Raw genomic sequence first — 18,058 nt, forward strand, 5'->3', positions numbered from 1 at the left:
ACTGAGAAAACAAACAAGTAACGTCTTTTTTTTATCTTTGTATCGTAAATTGTGATGAAAAAAGATGATAGCAATGAAAAAGTTGCAAGGATTACCTGGTAACTGTTGCAAGTATTAGGCTTTGCACTTCGAGAGGACTAATGAAAGTGGAGGGAATACTGTTAATGGCAGGATCCTTAACATTATTGGAGCACAGGAATCTTGGGTTCAAGTCCATAGCTCACTGAAAGTCACCAGGAGAGTAGATAGAATGGTAAAGAAGTAGTGTAATAGGCATGCTTGCCTTTATTGGTCAGGGCACTGAGAATAAGAGTCAAGAAGTCAAATTGCAGCTAAATTAAACTTTGTTTAGGCTGCTTTTGCAGTATTGTGTGCACTTGTGGTCAGTCCATTACAGGAAAGATATGGAGGCTTTGCAACAGGTGCAGAAGAGGTTCACCATGATGATGCCTGGATTAAAGAGTATGAGCTATAAGGAGAGGTTGGACAAACTGGGGTTCTTTTCTCTGGAGCATCAAAGGCTGAGAGGAGACGTTGTAGAAGTTCATAAGATTTTGAGAATCACAGACAGGGTTTTTTCCAGGGTAGAATGTCAAGCACAAGATCCGTGAATTTCAGGTGAAAGGAGCTAAAGTTTAAAAGAGGTGGGCAGGGAAGTATTTTTTAACACAGAGTGGTAGATGCCCTAGAGTGGGCTGCCGGGCAATGACAGAAGCAGGTACAATAATGGTGTTTAAAAGGCTGTCAGATACACATATGATTGTGCAGGGAATGGAGGAATATGGATCATGCACAGGCAGGAGAATAGTTAGTTTAATTCAGCATAGTAATCAGCACAGTTGTGAACTGAAGGGCCTGTTCCTGTGCTGTATTGTTCTGTATTTTAACCGGTACTTAATAAGTGTGGTTTATTAAAGAATTTGTTGGGATGATGATTAAATGGGAAGTGCATGGAACAATAAGCATTTTTTTCAGGATCCACAACTATGAAATTCCGTTGTGCACAAGGTCCAAGGCAATAGAATTGAGCCAACCTCATTTCTAATAACAATGATATCAGGAACTTACACACATCCCTTCTGTCCACTCTTGCTAGTAAAAAGCAAATAATGTCAAATGGTCCCCATTATAAGGACTTCAATTATAAGGTTAATATTATACACCCAGTATCAATTCTGGAACAAATCACTGGGAATGGCTTTAGATGGTGATCAAATCCAATTTCTCTCTTTCAGCAGTGCAGCTTGTGCAACATTTAGACAAATAATATTTTTGAAAATAAAGCATGAGTTGCTCTTACATAAGATAGTTGCTCCGAGTGTGCTATAAGGCAAACTAAACACAACAAACTTTTACAATGGAACTTCTCATAACTTCAGGACATTCCAAAGAATTTTACAACCAATGAAGTATTTTAGAAGTGCAGTCATTGAACTAAGGATGGAATCACAAGAAGTCACACATAGTGAGATTTCAATCAGCAACACAATAATAACTAGATAATCGTTAGTGATGCTGTCCGCGGAGTACGAACCAGCGATTTCAAGAACACAGTAGTGCAGCCAAACAGTGACACTATTGCAGTGTCAGTAATCCGGTTTCATGTCTGCCATTGTCTGTAAGGAGTTTTTTTAAGTTCTTCCTGTGATGCATGGGTTTCCTCCAGGTGCTCTGGTTCCCTCCCACATTCCAAAGAAGTATGGTTAATAGGTGAATAGGTCACACGGCTGTAATTGGCAGCATGGGTTCGTATGGGCCGGAAGGGCTTGTTACTGTGCTCTACCTCTAAATAAATAAATAAACATCTACTTCCCTTCAGCTATTTGGATCTTGAACCAGCTGGGAAAATGCAAATATCTACAGTTTATGATCACTTTTGCACTAGGTGACTGCTTTCTGTTCTAATTGCTTTTTTTCTTGTAGAAGTTGTGTATAATTTATGTTCAATGGATGCCTTTCTTGGGATTGCTGTTTATGTGACGCCAGAGGAAAAGAAGAATTATCAGCGGGCACGGTGTTTGTTGAGGTTTACCTTTAGCAACAGAGAAAGCAATTGAATTGAGTTATGTACAGACCTTTATCTTCTCAGGTCAAAAATAAGACTGGATATCTATCAATTCAGGTATTGCAGCATATGGAAAGCCATTCAACATCCAGTTTGACAGTGAGCGCAGTAGAGGATCAGCACATAACGTTCTATACTGTGAGCTGGATAATGTGAATTATCCCATTCATTTATAATGAAATGAGGGACATTTGGAATGGATTGAAAACAGGTTTTTCATTTAGGGGTTTAACCTACATTATGAAATTCATCTTGGTAATGGGGAAAGGTAATTATTAGATTTCACAGAGTTCATTATATTAATCAATCATTTCTGCATTCCACGTAATTTTAGGTCACAGGAGCCGCATGAAATGAAATCATTTGCTGTGTTCGGTTTGTCTTAACTTTTAAAAACTGTTCGAACTTTATAAGGGAAAAAAGTTACATTTTGATTCGTCCGTGATCAGGATTATTAAAATATACGGATAAAAGTTCAAAGTTAGTCCCCTGGCCCCCACCCCAGTAGAACTGAGAAATTGAAAATGAACCAAACAAGTGAAGAACATCTCAAAAAATCTCTCTGAAATTCATTGAAAGAATGACAACAATAAAAGCATAGATCGTGCAACAGCCTATTCCCACTTAATATATTAAATCTCACTGACATAGATTGGTTTTTATGAAGATAAGCAGCAAATTTAGTGTGATGCCATCTTTTATACTGTCACCAGATAACTAAGGGGAAAAGATCAATCAAAATTACATGAAAAATCCAATTAACCATGAATTGATGATGTAGAGTGATGAAAATTAGATTACAGGTAGTCTCTGCTACTGGTTTTAATAATGTTAATGGTTTCTAGTGGTTTTTGCCTTACGGATGTTAATTTGCAGTATGTAGCCAGTCTCTTGTGTTTGACAGTGGCTACATAAGGTCAGTTTGCTCCATCCTTATTGGTGAGTACCTGCAAGATGGAGGACTGTCAGAATGTAAATCTGTTCACAAAGGAATGAGGGTTTACTACTACTACTACGTTGACTCAGGCCTAGGGGGCTGGCGTCAGGCACGATGACGGACTCTCCACTCCTCCCTCTCCCTCATCAGTGTGTTCAGTTCATCTACATTAGCTGTGCCGCTATCTTCTAGGAGAGTGTTGACCATAGTCTTGGGAGGGTGCCCGGGGTTCATCCTCCCACGTTTAGACTCCCATGTGATGACTAGGCTGGCAGGTAGCTCACGGTGGCATAGACAGTGCCCCGTTAGTTGCAGTCTTCTCACCCTGATTTTAGTGGTGAGCATCGGTAGGTCGTCACAGAGCTTGACACTCATCATGTGCTGTTGCCAACTCATGTCAAGAACCATCCGGAGCATTCATGTATAGTAACCATCTGGTGACTTTCGCATGGTCTTGGTGAGTGTCCACGTCTCGCATCCGTACGTGAGAATGAACTCTATGACTGCTATGAAGATCCTCATTTTGAGCCCTCTGGTCAGGTTCGTCCTCCAGATTTCCTTCATGTCATTCATAACCCTCCACACCAGCGCCTTCTGTATCTTTATGTCCTTCTCCAAACTCATCATTCTTGACCTGAGGTACTTGAAGTCTAAGACTTTCTTAATGGTATCATTCTTTACAGTCTTGAGAGTACCTTCATCGCAGTTGAACACCGCGTACTCTGTCTTTTTAACGTTTAGGTGAAGTCCAACTTTATTGGAGTTGGGGTATATAAAACAAGCCCCAACCTTGGAAATGCTCAAAGGGACACATAACAATGTAGTTTAACCGGCTTGCATCTTGGTTTGAATGGTAATGGATAATGTAATGTTAATAAAAGGCTGCTCCATGGATGTCAGAACCAGATGTGTTTTAGTGGAGCTGTAGTACTGACATATGCAAGACAATGAAAAAGCATGGTAGATGAAATCTGGCTAACTATTGCCCCATTGATCTACCCTTAAACGTAAGAGCAAGGTGGTGGTAGGTTCTTTGATGCTTTTAAGTTTCCTTGCCTTCACAGGGGCTTCCACTTTTTCTTTGATGGCAATCCATCAGCATCTGCTTTTAGCCCAAGATTTATTTCTGTGCAAACACACACTTGCTTCTTTTGAGTTTTACTTTTTGTCTGTAGAGCTAATTACCACATCTAATAGTCAGAGTTTCTTCATTAGTATTTATGGCTTTTAGTACATCTTGATCAGAATATGCACCTTGTCTGTTACAGCTTGAATGGTCTTTAATGATAATTACTTATTCTAAGATAGTTTTGGCGGAATGAAAATCCTTATGTGCATTCATTGTGAAATGTGCACGGGTTGTGTCCCCTCATCTACATTCAGCTAAGTACGTGCATGTAATGAATCTAATTTGGTAAAGGCTTCGGCTCCTGCTATACCTACATAGAAATTCTATAGAGCTGTTCACCATCAAGTGCATGGGTTAATAACAATGTGTCGTCTTGGCATGCTTTAAGCACTTTTGCTGTAGGTGTTGCCCAGAGCTTAGCTTTGCTAGAACTCCATGTGATTCTATTTTATCTAATTCTTCTGTCAATTGTATCTAACATAGATTGGTTCTGCTCCTTGGTGATATGGATATCAACAATGTAACTGTTATGTCTTTGTAGGTGTCCTTGAACATTTTTGCATATTTTTCCAATTGTGATTTAAAGTCTGATTTTGAAACATTTGTTTGTTATTTCAAAAATATACTCTGTTCCATAATATATACAGGAAATACAAGGTACGCATCTTCCTTAACATTCATTATATACCATCAAATCAATACATTCTATTACAATGCACATTTTCTATTTAAACAATAAGTTCCTGAGGGCTTCAAAGGCTGTTGCACAGTGCCCAACGCTTCAATGTAGGATCTATATTCATCGTCACTTTCCAGTTCAATTTCAAGTGTTTGCCAAGGGTGTGGATTGATTCGCATAAACAGCTAAATCCATTGGCAATACCTTACCAGGGGTGTCAAACTCATTTTAGGTCACGGGCCGGATTGAGCAAAATGCAGCTTCATGCGGGCCGGATCAGTCGGACGCGTGCGAACGCAGCTTTCGTTGCCTCCGTTTTTTCAGCCTGCTCTCATGTGTCTCAGTCTCTGCTATAACTACAAGGTGTTTCACTTTACAAATTCCGTTTCTTATGAAGAAGACTGCCGAGCAAGACTGCCGAATAAACACTAAAAACCCTGAAAACCTGGTACCTGAATAAACTCAGCATTAGCCATATCATACGCCATAGGCGCTTCGATTACTGGGGCCAGCTTTAATAGTAATTAGATATTATCTCGCGGGCCAAAGATAATTCCACCGCGGGCCGGATTTGGCCCGCGGGCCTTGAGTTTGACATATATGCCTTATACTGATAGTTGTGATACAGTAAACATTACAGTAAACTTAAGTCTTATAGTGCCTAGGGTGCTTTGTATAACCTTGGAGTGGGAAACTGAACAGATTGAGAGATTCTGGAGCTGCAGCCCGCCATGACTGTTTATTCCAATGGTCTCTGCAGACTGCTTTGGCAAGTCTCTACAGATAATTGCTGTGTCACATACACTAGACAATCACATGACTGTATGTAATGAAGTCACTTTTAAACCACAAACACTTTTTAACAGCTACTACCAAGTTCACTACCTTTTTCATATTTTACTGTATTCTCCATTAGAGTTTTATGCTTCCATGCCCGTAACTGAGACATCAGCTGCAGTGGTAATGTACTGGCCAATTTACCACACTTTTGCCTTGCAGTTGTTCTGCTTTCTGCTTTTGCAAATGACATAGAAATACAATTCTTCACTGATTATGTTGACCTCAATGCTGTGAAGACTTACTTATTGTGAAGAGATCACAGGAATGGTATTGGTTTGATTCATAATCATTGTTTGAGACTTGCTGAGGGCATGTGCCCTTTGCTCTGATGATTAAAATGCTTTGTAGATATACAAGCAATTAACCCTTTCCATTACAACAATTCTCAGCTGTGTGCTTCATATTCTGATTGGGAAGCCTGAGCCTCTCTAGTATGCAATGATTATATCTACAATGTATTTGTAACTTGTGTTGGACAAAAGTCTTTAGCACTCATCTACACCATCTCCTTCACTTACATAACCTTGCAAGATCCAATGTGAGATTCTGTATGTTTACTAATGAATTAGCTCATTGCATGAACTTGCCGTGGAGAAGAAGCAAAGACGTGAGTAGTTCCATTTGAAAACCCCACCCCACAGAACGTGCCCAACTGCTGTAATGTTTACAAATCCCTGTAATGGTCATTATGTGTGTAGTAAATTACATAATGTTTTGCTCTCTGCAACAACAATTCATTTCCTTTCCATCATTTTTTCTCAGGACATTCTGACATGTTATTCGAAATACTACTTGCAAGAGCAGATGTGAAGCTGACACACAGCCCTGATGGTGGACATTGGATGTTAGCAGTATGTATTCAGTAACTGCAGACTGCCATTCGCTTTCTTTGTGTCAATGGCCATTTAGATGCTTTCTACTTGTTAACCTGTCCCCTTTGAATTTCAACACCTTCTATAGAAACCAACAACTCTACACATTAGGGAGGGACAGAGAAAAAAATCAAACATTCTTGCCTAGTGTGTATATAGAACAAGAGTACAAAAAGCTGCTCAATAAAATCACATATTTGTGCAAACTTCCTTTCAATGGAATCCAGATTTATCTGTAAGATAATGACCAGGATTTTTATTTCAGAGTTAAATTAGGTAGCTGACTGAACATCAGATAGCTGGCTTGGTTGCACCATCCTCGTCCCTGAATTAGAAGGCCTAAGGTTCAAGACTCACACCCTAATATTTCATTATGTGACTGATGTCAAATTTTGTGTAATTATACTTTCATGAAACTTGGATGTTTTATAATATTAAGAGTGGTATTAAAACACAACTTCCTATTTCTTTTGTTATAACATCTATTGCAATTTCCTTTGCAGAAAGATTAATCAATCGTTAAGCTGTAAGTAATGGCAGATCTAGGAGAGGAGAACCTGGAGATGTTGTCGAGCTCTTCAACTGTATCCAAAGTGGAAGAAAATGTTCAAAGGCAACACAAAAATCCTGTTGTTTCCCAGGGCGAGGGCATTGTCATCCATTTAACTTCACCAACAAACAGTGAGGACTGGGTAAATTTAGGAGAAAAGGGATCAGCCTCTTCAAAAGCTGGAGAGAATGTTGGAAGAAGTCTAGCAGTGGATAAAGAAGGAATATCAGAACTGAATATTCCCTTTTCTGACGAGTGCCTAAACTTACCATTGCCAGCTTCATCCCTGCCTTCTTCCCCTTCTGTTGCTGGATTTTTAGGTGAATTATTTTTCCCATTAGTGTCATCCTCTATGTCATCTTCATCAAACTCCTGCAGTTCTTCAGAATCAACACCTTTCATGAGCCTAGTTAAATCTCTGTCTGCAGAAACTGAATCCAGAGATACATCTTCCCTGAAACCGAAGCCTTTGCTAAACCTTGTTAAGTCTATCTCGACTGAAATTTCACGCCATGAGCCAGAGGTTGCACAGTCAAAATCAGACTCAAAGCTAAACATGCATCTTTGGCGCCAGTTCACACAACCCAAGGGAAGAAATGGTGATTCAAAAACAGCTCCACCGTCACCTCTGCTTTCACCCACTGAGTGTAAAATCAGTTTTTTCAAAGTCCCTGAAGTAGAAGCCAAACTGGAGGACACAAAAAGAAAACTTTCAGAGGCTATACAAGAACCTTTGAATATGTTAAGCAAGATGATAGGAGACGATAGTGCTGGAAGCCCCAAATTTCGACCGTCACCATCAAATATGTGTAGCGCTGACTCCTTCTGTGATGCCGGACCTGAACATTGTAGCAATGATTCAGGTAGTAAGAATGCAAGATCTGGGCTTGAGAAGTTCAGAATGGAGATACTTAAATCAGAAAGGAAAGAGAGTGGAAGGCCACCTAACACACAGAGTTCTCCAGGAAAGTGTGCAAAAGGAAAGCAGAAGAAACAATGTCTATCCTTTACCCCGAGTGATGGGGACAACAACGGCACTAGGTATGAGATATGCTCGTATGGAGATGTGTTACAAATTATCGAAACAAAGCCCGGTCAGGACAATACATTGTGCAGTCGTGAACCAATGTTTTCCTACTCAGACAGAACCTTGACTCCACAGTCTTCTCCAAAAGTGCCAAGTAAAACTCTGATATGTTTTGCCACTCTTGCTTACAGCTATTTTGTATTGCCATTGCCATCGTTCTTCTCTGGCCTCTACTTAGGACTTGCCTGTGGATTTATGATTGGCCTGCTAGTTATCTCCCTGCACACACCTAGGACCTTGCAAGCTACCCCTGTCGACCTTCAGAGTTACGAAAATCTCCAATACGGAAACATAATTAGGGAACCCAAGGACCCTGAAGTGGTGAAGGTAAACAGTTATTTTTGATCTTTGTCTAATCTGAATTTTAGTATAGCAAAAAAAAAGATTTTCTTCCACTAGTGGAAGCACCGTTTGATTCATATGCATGATCGTATAATCATGATATCTTGAGTCTTTCATTATAAGACCATGAGAGATAGGAGCAGACTTAGGCCAATCAGCCCATCAAGTCTGCTCTGCCATTCCATAATGGATGATCCCGAATCTCACTCAACCCCATACACCTGCCCTCTCACCATATCCTTTGATGCCCTGATCAATCAGGAAGCTATCAACTTCCACTCTATGTACAACAGATTTGATTGAATTGCAGAGACATTTTTATTTATCACTGTCAGTGTACCGTAAATAAAATAGGTACAATAAAGCAAATATCAGGGCAATGCTTAAGAAAATGCATTCTCTGTTATTTTGTGGTATATATAATAGATAGCCTGTACTCAGGCAATTTCAATTACCGGTATTTAACTATCTGAATTTATTTGTTTATTTACTTGGCAAAAAAATGAAGTCAACTAAAATGCCTGTGAAAGAATCTGAGTATGTCTTCCAATCATTTATTCATACTTCATTTATCATTTTTTAGGTTTGTGAATTTATTTATTTGTTTATTCAACTGGGACCCGAGTTGTGCAAAAAAAAAAATCAGTCTCAAACTGCTAATGAAGTGCCACATACGTCAAACAAGTATTTCTATTGATTGCTTCTTATCCTGGTCTTACAAGAAATTCAAGTTCTTTTTGTATATATATTTTGAAATTGTAGAGCTGAAGTTGAATTACTCTGGTATAAATATGAATGGTAACAGTCTCACCAGGACCTCTCCTAGGCAAACAATGACCATTCATCGAATTGAATAGCAAATATGATCCATTCATTGTTTCTCTCAATATGATAATAGTACCATAATATGTGTGCTTTCAACATAAATGACAATAGCTATGGATCATTAAACATGTTTAAAGACCTAACATTACTCAAAATAATTTCTTCTTATTTCATTGTTGAACAACGAGTGGGCATTTTGTTGATGGCACAAGGAGGCAGGAGAATAGCTGTTCAGTTTGCTAATGGTATTATTCTGTCCTGTAGTTTGGAAAATCTCTTACAACATGTAAAAATGGCTTGAATTTAAAATGTAATACTATATTCCATGAATAATTAGAAACTTTGGGGTCATGTATTTGCATTGTTGATAGAACTATTGAAGTCGCGCGACGTCTATTCTGCAAATGGTTCAAGGACGCAAGGAGTAAAAGATGCGAGAGAGAAGTGGAGAAAAGATGTGAACTTATGGAGTTTACTGTCAATACTGATGCTAAAACTGTGTATTACATAAGAATTTGCGTCTCAGTGGAGAACAAGATAGACTGATTTTCTCTACTGGGACCCACATTTGCACAATACACATCTGTCTATCCTTTCTATACCAGTTATGGCATTGTATTCATCAACACGAAATATTCGTTCTTTCTCTTTCAGTCTCCATCTCTGTTTGTCTATTCCCTACTTTTCCTTTTCCTCTCTACAAGTACTGAGTATTTCCAGTCATTTCCTTTATGCTATGGCTTAGTGCTTTGCCAGTGCAAATTAAATTAATTCCACTCCTCTCAGTCTTCCACTTCCCCATATCCTTGTATCTTCCCGTACTTTAAATATTTATTACACCTTAAAGCCTATAATAGACTCCACCTTAGTTAGCAGTTATGGAAAAGCATTTCATGTTGATAGAATGTGATCCTTTCAAAGACATGGTCAGTGAAATAAGGTCCATTAAATTTATAACCAATAGAGGCAGGAAGTGATTAATGGTGTTCATTGCTTAATTCGTGTAGGCAATAGTATTTCTGGGAACGAATCGTGTAAAATATTCTGAAAAAATGATATTTTGCTTTGAATTCACTTTGTGACCTTTACTTTGACTTGTTTACTGATATCTTGCCAGAACTTTGAAAATATGATTATAGTTTTGTTAGGCGGGTAATTAGTTCGTCAGTATCAAGATTCAAGTGTTTTTATCATGTGGACATCAAAACATACAGTGAAATGTGTTGTTTGCATTTACAACCAACGCACCCAAGGGTGTGCAGGGGGCAGCCCGCAAGTGTCGCCACACATTCCGTCGCCAGCATAGCGTGTCCGTGATGTTCAGGGGCCCCGCACAGAACACAAGCAACAAAACAGCAGCGAGACAAGCTCCATTCCTCCCCCTCCCTCCCACCTACGCACACACACAGTTCTCTAACTCCAAGGACTTGTTTGTTCAATCATGCCATGCTCTAAGGTCAATCCTTATATTTATGTACGGCCCTGCTGATAAGCACTGTCTAATTTAGCTTATCGGATTTAATCCAGTGAGACCATTGAATCCACATAAAGATGCTGATCGTTGTCCAAGTGGCAGAGTAACTGAAGATGCATTTGCTTCCCCTACTGCACAGGAAATCAGATTCCGCTCTCTCTTAGAGGGAAATGCACACACTGAAAAACACAGAAATCCTGCATCTCAAGTATCTGACGTGTGTGCTCCATTTCAGCCAAAATTCCTCCTTGCTCAATTGCAAATTTTGTGCAGGGTGTTCTGGTTACTTCTGAATTACAGAGCTGGTTCGCGGCAGCTCTTGGTTTCATTCTATCCCTGAATTTTCTCAGCTGTTGTTCCTTTGCTGCAATAAAAGAGGGCGTGGCCTATACAAATGTACATACCTGGACTAAAACGTAAAAATGGATAAGCAATTTATAAATCCAGATGCCACTGGATGTAATCAGAATAGAAATTCAGGGAGATGAATAACAGGGAGCAAAAAATAATTCAAAGCTGGGGAAGAATATAACCAAATCAAGTGATGTGGGAAAATAGTTAATTCAAAAAGAAATGAGGCTTTGTATTCAGCAAACACTGGAGTCAACAAAATATGCCCATGAAAAGATCTGAGTGTGTCTTCCACTAATGTATTCATACTTCATTTGTCAATGGTATCAGTTGGTTTACAACTAAAGAGCTGGCTAGAATATCAGATTAATTGTAAAGCCTGTCAAATCACAGGAGGATTCATTTCCTAATTCCAGTTAATTGGCTCAGTACCTGGAGCTTACAGAATGGTTAAAGATCAGTAAGTGTGGAGGGGTGAAAGTAAACGTATGGAACATTGTGACTCACATAAACAGTTTCACAACAAGGAAAATAATTGACACAAATATCAATATTTTCAGAATAATGAAATGTTAAATATCTGGGTACAAACAATATCTGGGCTTTCTTACTCCAGATTTTATTTGACATCTGTTTATTTGCCCATCAATGAGGCCACAAATGAAACATATTAATTATTAATGCTCTTCCCTTTCAATCACTTCAATATGACAGCTCAGTGAGTTAATCAAGAATTTAGCTTTTTTAGAACATAAGACATAGGTGCAGAATTAGGCCATTCAGCCCATTAACTGTGCTCTTCCATTAAATCATGGTCCTCTCAATCCTATTCCCTGCTTTCTCCCCGAAATCTTTGGCATCCTTACTAGTCAAGAACCTATTACTGCACGATGTCGGCTGCAGTCAAGAAACAGCCCATCCTGACGCATTTCAAATTATGGTCAGAGACTTCAACAAGGCTTGCTTGAAGAAAACCCTGCCCAGTTATCACCAGCATGTAACCTGTAGCACCAGAGGTCCCAACATACTAGATCACTGCTACACTGAGATAAGGAATGCCTACTGTTCCTTGCCCACACTGCCTTTTTATAAATCGGATCACTTGGCTGTCCTCCCCCTACTGGCATACAGGCAGAACCCAAAAAGCAAGGTTCCAGAGGTTAGGACAAATAAGGTGTGGTCACAGAAGGCAGAGGAACGATTACAAGATTGCTTTGCGTCAGTGGACTTGGCCATGTTCAAGCACTTATCTAGAGATCTGAATGAATACACCCGGTTGTAATGGACTTTATTAGAATGGGTGTAGGTGAGAGTGTCCCCACTAAATCATTCAGATTAGTCATTATTTTTTTTAATTATATTACTCCAATCTATAATAATACCTAATCTTTCAACTTTCGTGGTATCCTGGGAAATCTTTATAAAAATCTCCATGTTGCTATATGTGTCCCCACCAATCATCCAGGCAAAAAGATAGAAGAAAAATAGAATATAAAGAAAAAAACAAAATACCCCCCTACTAATGTTGTGGAAAAAAAACACAACATTACCCCCCTCTGTTGTACGGGTCATGGCAATCGCCATGATTACACACGTGAATCCCGTAGTAACCGATCCAAAGCTCCCCAGCCCCCCCGCAACATAAAAAAGTATATGTATAAGAAGAGAAAAAAAAATACTATTCTCATTTAGTATTTCTAAAATTTTGCTTTTCTCTTCTATAATATCCATAAATGTCCATCACTTCTGTTCGTTGACTCTATCTTCATCTTTAATCCATTACGTTTGGAAGCCTCTATGTGTAATTAGCCAATAGATGAAAGTTTTTGTACGAACTCCTCCACTTTTCGATAATCGGAAAAAAAAATTTTTCCCTCCTCCAAAAAAATTATCAGTGTTGCTGGATGATGCATTGTAAATTTATAACCCTTTTCCCATAAGGCTTTTTTCGCTGGGTTAATTTCCTTCTTTCTCTTCAACAGGTTGTAACTTATATCAGGATAAAAAAGAACTGGTTTCCCTTCTATCATCAATGGCCCGTTTCTATTTTTGGCACTTTGGGCAGCCGCCTTCAGGATCTTTTCTTTGTCTTGGTATCTTAAGCATTTTATCAAAATTGATCGTGGGTTTTGATCAGCTTGAGGTCTTGACCTTAAGGATCTATGAGCCCTTTCAATCTCGATTGGAATTTCTCTTTCCATTTCCAATTTTTCAGGGATCCATTTTTGAAAAAAATTTATTGGATCCTCTCCTTCTATATCTTCTTTAAGTCCAACAATTTTAATATTATTTTGTCTACTGAAATTTTCAAGCTTATCAATTTTTTCCATAAATTGTTTTCTTTCTGATGTCCAAGCAGTATTTTCATTTTCCATTTTGTCCATTCTTTCAACCATGTCTTCCGTTTTAGTTTCCAAGTCCATAATTTTCTTTTCCATTTTTTCCTGTCTCTTTGTCATTTTATCAAGCATAATCTCCATATTTGTCATTTTTTTTAGTACTTTTTGATTATTTTTAATTACTTTTAATGCGTCTAATTTACGCATTATTTGCCTCAAAGTCTTTTCTATATTTCCAGAAGAACTTTTATCTCCCTCTTCGTCTGATCTTTCCGGAAGATCTGACTCTCCCTCCGATTCGCTATCACTTTCAGTTGCAGTGGTAACTGGGCTTTGTAGTTCTGGTTGCTCCCGTTTGCGCATGCTCCATCCTTCGCGTTTGCGCAGTTCACGATGGTCTTTTCCTTTAGAAATGGCCGATGTTGCCGCAGTTTCCTGTTCCGTATCGCCGGTGGTATAATGTACCTGAGACCGCGGTTCCTTGGTAGACGTGGGCCTTGTTCCTGTTCCAACTTGCGTAGTCTTCCCGGTATTAGTTTTCGTCATCTTCTTTCTTTGAGGCATAGCTTGACACAATCCAGAGTAGTTTATAAGTAACTTTTAGAAAGTATTGACTAACTTTTCTTCATTTAAACATTAATTTATTAACTTTTTACGGGAGAGCTGGGTTCCAGTGTCTCGATCCCACGTCATCACGTGATGTCCCCCCCCCCTAAATCATTCAGAGTGAGAAACCCTGGAGGAACCATGAGATGTGAAATTAGCCGAGGGCCAGATCAGAGGCATTGAAATCTGGAGACCAAGGATGCTACAAGAGGTGCAGGTATGATTTCCAGAAAGCCATCTCACAGGCAAAGTGGAGATTCCGGACCAAACTCGAATCATCTAGGGACATTCAACAGCTATGGCAGGGTTTGAATGCTGTAACCTCCTATGAAGTTAAATCTAGAAACATGGGGGTACAGCAGGGCTTCACTTCCAGGTGAGCTTAATGCCTTCTATGCTCGCTTTGACCATCAGAACATAGAGGAACCATTGTGAACTCCATCATCTCCTGATGATCCTTTGATCTCGGTATCTGAGGCTGACATGTGGGCTGTCTTCAAGAGGGTGAATCCAAGGAAATCATCTGGACTGGATGGGGTACCTGGCCATGTCCTAAAGATCTGTGCTGACCAAATGGCTGGTGTCTTCACTGATATCTTTAACCTCTTGCTTCTGCAGTGTGTAATATCCACCTGCTCCAAGCAGGCTTCAATTATACCAGTTCCCAAGAATGGTGTGGAGATCTGCCTCAATTATTATCACCCAGTAGCATTTACATCCATTGTGATAAGAGCCTGGGGATGAAACCTATCTGCTCCTGCCCGAGAGGCAACTTGGATCTGCCCCAATTTGTGTGACAGACCAATAGGCCACAGCAGATGCCATCTCACTGGCTCTTCAAATGACCCTGGAACATCTGGATATAAATATGCATACATCAGAATGCTTGTTATTGATTACAGCTCGGCATCTAATACCATCATTCCCTCAAAACTAATCAGTAAACTCCAAGACCTGGGTCTCAATACCCCCTTGTGCAAAGGGATCCTGGATTTCCTCACGTAGACCCCAGTCAGTTCAAATTGGCAAAATCATCTTTCCACGATCTCCATCATCATAGGTGGACCACAGGGCTGTGTGCTTAGCCCCCAGTTCTATCTGCTTTACACCTATGACTGTGTGGCTAAGCACAGCTTCAACACCATGTTTAAGTTTGCTGATGACACCGCTGTTGTGGGCCGCATCAAAGGTGGTGATCAATCAGCATACAGGAGGGAGAATGAAAATTTGGCTGAGTGGAGTAATAACAACAACCCCCCACTCAATGTCAGTAATACCAAGGAACTGATTGTAGACTTCAGGAAAGGGAAAGTAGAGGTCCATGAGCCGGTCTTCATCGGAGGATCAGAGGTAGAGAGGGTTAGCAACTTTAAGTTCCTCAGTGTTACTATTTCAGAGGGCCTGTCCTGGACCCAGCATGCAAATGCAATTATGAAGACAGCTCGGCAGTGTCTCTATTTCCTTAGGAGTCTGCGGAGATTTGATGTGTCATCAAAAACTCTGGCAAACTTCCAAGATATGTTGTAGAGAGTGTATTGACTGGCTTTATCATAGCCTGGTATGGAAATACCAATTGTTACATGGAACCAGCAATAATAGATGTGGAATGGAGTCAGGATATTATCGGAAAACAACAGAATTTATTAACACTCAAGCAGAAACATAGAAAATTAAACAAGCGACTAACTTAAAACGAAGTTAACAGCGCTATGTATCTATAGCTCCCAAACAGTTAAACATAGAAACAATTCTTAACAGAGTCTTACTGGAGCACAGTCTCAGAATGTCAGTTCAGAAAGTTTCAGGGATTTGTGGGGGAATTGATAGGAGAGACTTTTAGATTTGAGGTGTAGCGAAGAGACGATCTTGAAGACTGAGATTCAAAATACAGCGAAGAAGCAAGTTTCACAGAGATATGTCAGAAACAGCCACCGTACCTTTCCGAAGGTGATTCAGCAGACACACAGTACCCAAAAAGTGAGAATTTCACCACGTAACTGACAAGAGGCGTCCCTTTTCCAGGACTGGTCACCACACACCCAAGACTTTGCAGGGGTCACCAAAGTGGGTGCCAAAAATCCAGGTTTGGATTATCCAGTTCCACGACATACGAAGTAACTCTAACAGTGATTTGCCACAGGGTGCCTTCTTCAGTGAAATACCACACCCAGACAAGGGTAAACACACAAGTGGTATTCACAAAGGTTTCCCCTCGCCAGGGAACCCTCTCCTGTGGATTAACTATGTGACAACCACACTTTTGTATTGGAAGGGAATCAAACTCACCCTTATGGCCTACTTGGAGAGAGAGTCCAAATAGTGATCTCTTTGTCACTAGGTTTCTTCTGTTTCAAACCTTTTCTCCCCCCTCTTCTCTGCAAATGCCTCCAGCTGCAGCAACTGTGAGAGTCATTGATCAATACTCTGGATCGATCTCAACTCACCCCTTTGGTCTACTTGGAGAGTTTAAACCAGCGACCGCACTCACTGGTGTCTTTCCATGATCGAAACCATACTCGACTCTCCGGAGCAATCTGTGCTGCTCCTTTTATACCGTTGGGGTAGGTCATCGCGTGACACTCACAGATTTCCAGTACATTACGTACCATCCCAAGAATTGATACTGGGGTACATAACACACAGATTCCCCGTACATCACGTACCGTCCCAGGTGTTGAAACTGGGTAGTAAATCCCTCCCAAGCATTGAGCACATCTACATGAAATGCTGTCATAGGAAAGCAGCTTTCATCGTTAGAGATCTTCACCACCCAGGCCATGTTCTTTTCTCACTGCCGCCATCAGGTAGAAGGTACAAGAGCCTCAGGACTCTCACCACCAAGTTCAGGAAAAGTTACTACCCCTCGGCCTTCAGGCTCTTGAACAAAAGGAAATACCTACTTTCATTTGCCCATCAATTGAGATATTCTCACAACCAATGATCACACTTTAAGGACTCTTTACCTTGTTATTTCATGTTCTCATTATTCATCACTTTTTATTTATATTTGCATTTGCACAGTTTGTCTTTCATTGATCCTGTTATAGTTACCATTCTATAGATTTGCTGAGTATGCCCGTAGAAAAATAAATCTCAGGGTTGTATGTGGTGACATATATATATATATACTCTGATAATGAAATTTACTTTGAAGCTTGAACTCCACTTTAAATATACCCAGTGACTTGGCATCCACAACCACCTCTGCAAATGAATTCCATAGGTTCACCACCTTCTAGCTAAAGGAATTTCTCCTCATCGCTTTTCTAAATGGTTGTCCTTTTATTGTGAGGCTACGTCCCTTGTCCTAGATTCTCCCACTATTGGAAACATCTTCTCCACATCCACTCTATCCAAGCCTTTTAATATTTGGTAGGTTTCAGTGAGATACCCTTTCATCCTTCTAAACTCCAGCGAATACAGGCCGGAAGTCATCAAACACTCCTTATATGCTAACCCTTTCATCCCCAGGGTTATTCTCAGAAACCTCTAGACCCTCTCCAAACCCAGCATGGCCTTCCATAGATATGGGAGCCAAAGCTACTTTTTTTGCATATACCCATAGTTTCAAGCTCAAGGTCATTTATCGTCATCTGGCTGTACATATATACAACCAAATGAAACACAGTGCTCCTACAGAAAGCTGTCAGAGTGGGGGTGCAGAGCCTTGCATACCTCGACCCCTTTCCAGTGCACATCAATGGCTCTGCCGTGACGAGTGAAGAGCTTGCTTACCGTTTACCTGTGCTGTGGTTTACTACATGTATTTTGAATTATACATTATTCATTTATTTATAATATACTATTTTGGTTTATGAGCTGTGTGTGATATACATTGTGTGGGTGCACTGTGGTCTGGAGGAACATTGTTTTGTTTGGTTGTATATATGTACAGCCAGATGACAATAAACGTGAACTTGAGCTTGAAACTATGGGCCTATGCCAAAAAGTGCCATCTTGTG

At 40.0% G+C, this 18,058-nt stretch overlaps 1 protein-coding gene across 1 annotated transcript in view; it reads left to right on the plus strand.

Moving 5' to 3' along the window:
• Window positions 1-18,058, plus strand: part of tex2l (testis expressed 2, like) — a 99,507-nt gene that overhangs the window by 19,790 nt on the left and 61,659 nt on the right. Inside the window, exons 2-3 of the mRNA XM_073060725.1 lie at window positions 6,413-6,501; window positions 7,026-8,486. Of these exons, the coding sequence (XP_072916826.1) occupies window positions 7,056-8,486 (1,431 nt within the window). The 5' untranslated portion in view covers window positions 6,413-6,501; window positions 7,026-7,055. The remainder of the gene's footprint in view (window positions 1-6,412; window positions 6,502-7,025; window positions 8,487-18,058) is intronic.

The sequence above is a fragment of the Hemitrygon akajei genome, chromosome 11 (assembly GCF_048418815.1).
Source record: "Hemitrygon akajei chromosome 11, sHemAka1.3, whole genome shotgun sequence".
In the NCBI taxonomy this organism is placed as follows: Eukaryota; Metazoa; Chordata; class Chondrichthyes; order Myliobatiformes; family Dasyatidae; genus Hemitrygon; species Hemitrygon akajei.